General features: G+C 48.1%; 1 protein-coding gene across 1 annotated transcript in view; it reads left to right on the forward strand.

Annotated features, from left to right (window-relative positions):
• The window catches only part of SLC11A1 (solute carrier family 11 member 1), a 47,811-nt gene that overhangs the window by 10,316 nt on the left and 29,087 nt on the right, over positions 1 to 8,408 (forward strand). The window contains exons 4-6 of the mRNA XM_018552557.1: positions 870 to 989; positions 6,579 to 6,685; positions 6,913 to 6,983. Coding sequence (XP_018408059.1) covers positions 870 to 989; positions 6,579 to 6,685; positions 6,913 to 6,983 — 298 coding nt within the window. The remainder of the gene's footprint in view (positions 1 to 869; positions 990 to 6,578; positions 6,686 to 6,912; positions 6,984 to 8,408) is intronic.

Raw genomic sequence — 8,408 nt, forward strand, 5'->3', positions numbered from 1 at the left:
GGGGGGGGGGCGCAATGAGGAACCTGGACTTGTGGCAGCAGAGAGAGTAAATCCAGCCCTGGGTGAGACTATTAATCCCATCATGCCTATGCTTCTGGGAGTCCTGCCTGTGGCTGTCAGGGCCTTGCAGTTCCTCATGGGACTTGTAGTTCCACAACAACTGGAGTGCCGAGGTTCCCTACCCCTGTTTTGAACCTTTCCCTAATCTAAAGCTGGCCATACTTTCCCTCTGGGCTCCGGCAGTCTGAGCTCTGATGATGTCATCATGTCTAATGCAGCTCCATTCACTTGCATTAGACCTGAGGACAATGGGACATACCACACAGTCTGAGCGTAGGGGGAGAAAGAGGTGAGTGCTGACCCCTACAGGACGGAGGTTCATATAAGCATATCTTCTGTATTCCGGCCCCTAGACCAAAGCGAGCAGTTAACTCTTCCAGTGTGACAGGCAATGGCACATCCCCTGTGCACACCTATCATTATAACTCCTGTCAGATTTCATTCACCATCTGTGTCCCATTGGGGAGATTTCCCTTCTCTTCCTGTCCAATAGCCACAACAGGAAGTGAGAGGATATTCCTACAAAGAGAGAGAAATCCCGGGGAATTTCCCCATTGGAAGATTTTCCATCTATTCCTGTTCTGGTGACAACCCAAAATTTGGGATTTTCTTTCACTTTCAGTGACAATGGTCACCAGGACACAGAGAGAGTGTGAATCTCCCTAACGGGGACACAGACAGCGATAAAAACCTGACAGGGGTTCTAATCCTCCTCCACTCCACACCAAAACTAAAATAAGTTTTGGCTTCAGCTGCACTTTAAATCTACTAACATTGACATTGTACATCACTTGTTTTTGTTTTGGCAGCTCGTGTGGGTTCTGCTTGGTGCTACTTTCCTCGGACTGCTGTGCCAGAGGCTGGCGGTGCGGCTAGGTGTGGTGACCGGCAGAGATCTGGGAGAAATCTGCCGGGCTTATTACCCAAAGGTAAGATCATGGCAGATAGATGAAGCGGAATATGACAAATGTGAGAGACAAAACTCAAAGATGTCCCCGATACCAGAACTTCCGGTCAGAGGGAGTTTTCCTCTGACCAATGGTGCCGCGAGGGAACATGGAGCCGGCTTCCTGGCCAAACAGGAAGCCGGGCAGCGAGTCATTACCCGCTGCCCGACTTCCTGTTTGGCCGGCTCTATGCTGATTGACCGGAAAGCTGGCTTCCCGGCCAATCAGCATCGAGTCAGCCAAACAGCCGTCTCGATGCTGATTGGCTGGGAAGCTGGCCAAACAGCATGGAGCCCGCTTCCCGTGCAATCAAGAAGCCGGGCACGCCACCCAGCTTCCTGATTGGCCGGGAAGCCGTCTCCTTGCTAGCGGAAGTACCAGTATCGGTACTCGGTACGGCGAGTACCGAAATATAAATATGGGTACTCATACTCGATATCGGAAACCCGGTTTCGGTGCATCCCTAGCAACACTCCGTCCCCGTCTCCAAATAGTGATCTTGCATTGTCACATGCGCCCCTAGTGGACATTACACACATTGCACAGGCATTGGTCCACTGTCGTCACTATCATGATGCTGCTCCAGAGCAATGATGAGCAGCCGACGCAGGAGTGAGCGCATGCAGACTGGAAGTGACTGGCTGGCTGAATCTGAAGGAGATCAGCAGCACTGAAATGAGAACACAAAAGGTAAAAATGGTATTATATAAAACAAAAACACAACTTAGGAAAACTACATGTTGTTCAGTTAGGTCAGGGGTGGGCAACTCCAGCCTTCCAGCTGTGCTTCAACTACAAATTCCCTCTGCCTCTGGGAATCATGCCTGTGGTTGTCAGAATCTTGCTATGCCTCTTGGGACTTGTAGTTCCTCAAACAGCTGAGGGGTCGGAGTTGCCCACTCACGAGTTCGGCTTTAGACACACTTTACATCCTCCCAGCTTAGCGGCGGATACATATGTCCTGTTTTGAAGGCCATTGGAAGTGCAAGAGGATGCAGCCACCCTCATAGGTCATGGAGGTCATTATACACCAGAAGCACAGGTCATCACTGCAAAACCCTTACTGGGCAGATGGACACAACACTGCAAATGGTGACATCTAAAGTGCATTCCAAGGGTGACTTGTTTTTTTATTGTCACATAGAACTTACTAGACACGTGCGATTAGTTTCGTTCAGAATGAAAGGAGAACTATGAGGTGAGTGCTTCTCACTCACCTCATAGTTCTAGCCGACCTGTGACAATGAGACTGTCACAGGTCGGCTCAGTAGATCGGGAGGTGAGCGAACACATGCCGTTGCTCGCTCACTTCTCGATCCTGTCACGGCTCTCTGCCGTGACAGGGGAGGGGCTGGATTCCCCCCTCCCCGCTCCGATCCTCCAGCGCTGACTGGCGGAACGGACTGGGGAGGGGGCGGGTACAGCTGGCTCTGCCTCTAGATAGGCAGAGCCAGCTGTCACTCACGCAGCTGGGCGGATCTCGACATCGATGTCGGGATCCGCTCCAGCTGCGGCGTCTCAGTATATAGGGAGCTGTAGCTCGCGGTATACTGAGCTTAGGGTGATGGAAGGACGCTAGTTTGTGTCCTCCCGTTACCCTAAGGAGAACTATGGGGAAAAACACTGACCCCATAGTTCTCCTTTAAAATTCGGATGAATTTTCCAAAATTCGGACATTCAGAGGCATCCAAATTTCCAAATCCCAATGCATCCGTCCGAATTTCCATTTCTGGATTTCCTATCACGTCCAAATTTCATTCAAAAATGAAACTGAATCGGACATGTGACTTTTCCTGCCAATCAGATGTGTTTTTCGGTTTAATGCCTCCGGATGGGTCTGAACACGAATTTTCTTTACGACAACATGGGAGCCATATACAGTCTATACATATAATACTAAAGCTGAGGCTCCCAGACCCGAATCGCATTCGGGATCTGAATTTCCGAATTGCATTTGGGAGCCGAATGCCCTTCGGGTCTGGGAGCTTCAGCTTTGGTATTATATATATATGGCTCCCAGACCCGAATGGCATTCGGGAGCTCCAGAATGAAATTTGGAAATTCGGATCCCAAATGCCCATTCGGGTCTAGGAGATTGAGCTTTAGTATTAGTATCTGTAGATGGTTTTCTGTGGTATTCGCAAAGAATATTTGTAAACTCATCCGAAAATGCCGAAAATTCGGATCCGAACCGAATTGAATTTCGGATCCGAATTCCAAAATAAAAAAAAATCCAAACCAAATTTTTCTGCAGCTGGCATGTCTAGAATTTATATACTAAAGATGTTTTCTGTATACTGCACACCACCTATCTGGTCATATCTAACACCCTTCTCTCCATTATTTGTAATGCAAGTTAAATGGCTGAGGTAAGGGTTAGACCTTCTGTCATTTTTTTTAAATATTTTATATATTTATTTTTGCTGTCTCTGTCCCTGGAGACAGAAAGTAAGGAAAAATCCAAACTTTTAGGGCACTTTTTATAAACAATTGCCAGAGCCATTCACCCTGTGAATCTCATCGAACATTCATTCTGTGCAAATAGAGGCAAAAACGAATGTCCACAATATTTTTTTCTTTTCAGGTGGAATGTAACATTCAGAAAACATCACTTTATGGCCACTAGATGGAGCTGAGGAGCACAGGAAGTAAACACTTATTTCTTGTGCTCCTCAGCTCCATCTTTTTTCTGAATGTTACATTCTAAGAACATTTGTTTTTGCCTCTATTTGCACAGATTGAACGTTTGCAGATTTGCAGGGTGAATGGTTCTGTGAATTGTTTATAAACAGACACCTTAGAGTTGCCATCAAAAAGAAAAGTTAAGAGGAAATCTTCTAATGGCGACAAATGTTCCAGTGACACCTAAGACAGGAGATTTGCTCTCATTTCCTGTAGTGTCTCCAGGAGAGAAAGCAAGGGTGAATCTTCCCAGGGATACACAATAAACTAGTAACTGTTAGCCCTCGTTCACACCTGAACGTTTTGTAGCGCGTTGTACGCTCGACGAACGCTCTACAAAACGCTCAAAAATATAAATCCCATTGTGTTCAATGGTCTCGTTCCCACCTTGGCGTATTTCCGCCCGTCCCTAACGCGCTACAAAACGGTCCACGCCTGAAAAGGTACAGGTACTACTTTGGGCCGTTTTGTTGCGTGTTTCCATTGGGATACAGCCAAGCAGCCTTCGGAAACTCGCGTTTGTCGCGTGACTTTTTTACCGCGAATCGCGGTAAAAAAACGCGCGACAGACGCGCATATGCAATACGCCTAGGTGTGAACGAGACCTTAGGGGTTTTAACTGGGGATGCACCGACACCGATACTAGTATTGGTATCGATGCCGAGTATTTGGGCGAGTACTCATACTCGCCCAAATGCTCCCGATGCCAAGCCCGATACTTCCGATATTAGCAAGCCGGGCAGAGCGTCATTACACGCTGCCTGGTTTCCTGATTGGCTGGGAAGCTGGCTCCATGCTCCCTCATCACTTGTAACGAGAGCATGGAGCCGGCTTCCCGGCCAATCAGGAAGCTGGGCAGAGCGTCATTACACACTGGTCAGGAAACTGGCCAATCAGGAAGCAGGGCGTCGTGCAATGGCGCGGCACCCAGCATTCTAATTGGACGGCAAGCCGGCTTCATGCGCCCCCGTTACCTCATGACGAGGGAGCATGGAGCCGGCTTCCTGGCCAATCAGGAAGCTGGCTCCGTGCTTTCTGGTCACCTAGTGACGAGAAGCATGGGGCAGCTACCCTGCTAATCAGGAAGCCAGGTGGCAAGTCATTACACGTCGCCCGGCTTCCTTAATGAGACATCCAGTACTCGGTATTCGGTAGACATGTGCGATTCGTTTAGCTCCGAATCGAAATTCGGACGAAATTTCAGAAATTCGTAGATTCGGAGCATCCGAATTTCCCAAATATAACATATCCAACATATCTAATACACACTCACACACCTGCTCAAACATAAATGCACACACACAATAGGTTGGATTTGATGGACTTATGTCTTTATTCAACCTCAAATACTATGTAACTATATATCCGAAATTATCCGAAAGCATCCGAATCCGAAATTTTGGATTTGGAACGAATTTCGTCCAAATCCTGTGCGTGCGCTGTTAACATTTAAACAGATAAAAACAAATTAAGAAAAGGATTTTAATGTCCCTTTAATAGTAAAGACGAGAGCACAGCAACCAGAAATGACAAATGTGCCAATTCTGCTACCCCACCATGAGCGTTTTACCGCGCGTTCCTACGCTCAGTAAAACGCGCAACAGGTGAAAACCCATGTTTGCCTATGGGCATGGTTCTCACCTGCGCCCTTTACCGCCCGCTCGATCGCGTGGTAAAACGCCATACGCCCAAAGAAGTACATGAGGTTCTTTGGGGCATATTAACGCCCGTATCCCGCTGTTATTAGCCGGATACCCCCTTGGAAACTCGCGTTTGACGCGTGTTTTTTTACCGCAAATCGCTGTAAAACCTCGCGGTAAGAAACGCGCTGCAAACGCGAGTTTCCAATACGCTAAGGTGTGAACCCAGCCTAAGTTTAATTTGAATCCGAATCCCGAATCAGATCCGAATACGATTCCCGAAACGAAACACATATAGGACCCGAATTCCAAAAACAAAATAAACGAAATCTGAAACTAAATGAAACGAAAGTAATTTTTAGACGCTGCACATGTCTAGTATTCGGTGAATTCTGAAAAAAAAAATATCGGTACTCGATACCGAAATACCGGTATCGGTGCATCCCTAGTTTTAACCCTTTCCTACTCTAAGAAAAAAAATGTTTTGACTACACAAACACTGCAGGTATCTTGTACCAGAATGAGCAGTGTTTTTACACCGGGCTCTGAAAAGATTTAAAGGAGAACTATGAGGGGGGGGGTGCTTTTCACTCACCTCATAGTTCTAGCCGACTGTGACAATGAGACTGTCACAGGTCGGCTCAGTAGATCGGGAGGTGAGCGAACACATACCGGCATTCGCTCACCTCTCGATCCTGTCACGGCTCTTTGCCGTGACAGGGGCGGGGCTTGATTCCCCCCTCCCCGCTCCGATCCGCCAGCGCTGACTGGCGGAACGGACGGGGGAGGGGGCGGGTACAGCTGGCTCTGCCTCTAGATAGCCACAGCCAGCTGTCACTCACGCAGCTGGGCAGATCTCGACATCGATGTCGCGATCCGCTCCGGCTGCAGCGTCTCAGTATACCGCGAGCTGTAGCTCCCTATATACTGAGCTTAGGGTGACGGGAGGACGCTAGTTTGTGTCCTCCCTAAGGAGAACTATGGGGAAAAGCCTTAACCCCATAGTTCTCCTTTAACACTTTAAAGTCTCTTCTGAATTTATATACACGCTGCCAAACACGACGACCTGTTTGGTTGGATGCCAATGGAATTTGGGTTGTGGTAGGAAGCAGAAGTACCTGGAGGATCCCCATTGAACCTAAGGAGAACATACCAATTAAACAGACATTTGGTGCTAACCACTGAGCCACCACATTTCCTTCTGCAATTGTGAGTTAATCTTGTGTCTTATTTCTCTTTTCCTCCTCAGGCCCCTCGCTGGATATTATGGGTTTTAGTGGAAATCGCCATTATCGGTTCAGACATGCAAGAAGTCATTGGTACCGCCATTGCATTCAGCCTCTTGTCATCCGGGAAGTAAGATATGTTACGTTTTTTTATTTTTTTTGTACAAGGGACTGTGATGCATCATTTGAGAAAAACTCTGCAAATGGCCCGATCATCCTTTCTCAACCCTTTTCCATGAAGGACCCTTTAAAGTAAATAGGTTTACAGGTGGAGTGTTGCTCTAAAATGAAGGATCCAAATGATGAAGTTTGTCATCTGGTCATATTTTTATTGCCATATTATGTGTTTCTATGCAGGATTCCATTATGGGGCGGCGTCCTAATAACCATAGTGGACACGTTATTCTTTCTGTTTCTTGATAAATACGGTAAGTTTTCTCAGACATTCAAACAGACCGATTGGTATCTTTAATGTGACACTAAGTTAAATCTTAAAAATACATTCAAGGACCTGAACTATGAACAACAATGTATCTTATTTGTGTATCACTCGGCTGTAGATCCTCCAATCATCTCTGAATTGGTGCTGACACTGTCCTTCCTTCTGGAGGGGGGCTACTTTTGTTCCCCATGGTCCCCATGTGTGTTGTAAAGTAGTCACCGCTCCAAGCTCGCTCCCGGGATGGACTACAGTCTCAATACAAATTAGTAAACTAAAACATGAGATTGTAGTCCATCACTATATTATAAGGTGTAGTATGGGGTATAGAATGGGGTATAGTATAGGGCAGGACTCAAAATTTCAAGTCCTAAGCTACTAGCCAGACCTTATAAGTTACTCGCCACCACTTGCCCCACCTTACCCCTACCCTGCTCCGGCCTTATCTCCGCCAGGTCAGCGGTGTGACGCAGAGTACAAAGATCAGTAACAACGCACAGCACAGAAGTCAGTGGTGCAATGCAGAATACAGAGGCCAGCTGTGTGACGCACAGTACACCGGTCATCAATGTCACACGCAGTGCAGAGGTCAGCAAAGTGACCCGCAGTGCAGAGGTCAGCAATGTGACCCGCAGTGCAGAGGTCAGCAATGTGACCCGCAGTGAAGGGGTCAGCAATGTAACCCGCAGTGCAGAGGTCAGCAATGTGACCTGCAGTGAAGAGGTCAGCAATGTGACACGCAGTGCAGAGGTCAGCAATGTGACCCGCAGTGCAGAGGTCAGCAATGTGACCCGCAGTGCAGAGGTCAGCAATGTGACCCGCAGTACAGAGGTCAGTACACAGTACAGAGGTCAGTACACAGTACAGAGGTCAGTATGTAACACAGTGCAGAGGTCACAAAGAAAGTACAGGGACTTACAGTTGATTTGACCTCTTCTTCTTCTGGTGATGGTGGGGGGAGCAGCAAGGTTTCCTACACGTCCAGCCGGCTCCAGGTGCTCTCCTGCGCAGCAGAAGCCAGCCAACTGCAGTTCGGTAGTCTTCCTCTCCCACCAATGGCAGCTGAGGTGGGCGGAGGAAACTGCTGTGGCCGCCAAGGAGCCCAATCGAAGCGGGCACAGACAATGGCAGTCCAGCTTCTTGTTCTTTTCTCCTCGCCACCGCAGTCTTAAAGTCAGAGCAGTCTTAAAGAGGCCCCCCTTCCAGTCCACATATTTTGGACGTTATTAACCTGAGTTGCCCCACTCAGTTTGCCCGTCGCTTGCGGTCATATTGAGTGGGGCACTAAGATTAATAACGTGCTGGATTAGTCTGACCCAGGGGCGGACTGGGCCCGGAGGCAGGGTGGCAATTGCCCCACACTGCCGCCATAAGCATTTAATCTCTCCCCTCTTGGTCGCTCTGCTGCTGCAGC

This window comes from Nanorana parkeri, unplaced genomic scaffold (assembly GCF_000935625.1).
Source record: "Nanorana parkeri isolate BGI_ZX_2015 unplaced genomic scaffold, ASM93562v1 scaffold92, whole genome shotgun sequence".
In the NCBI taxonomy this organism is placed as follows: domain Eukaryota; kingdom Metazoa; phylum Chordata; class Amphibia; order Anura; family Dicroglossidae; genus Nanorana; species Nanorana parkeri.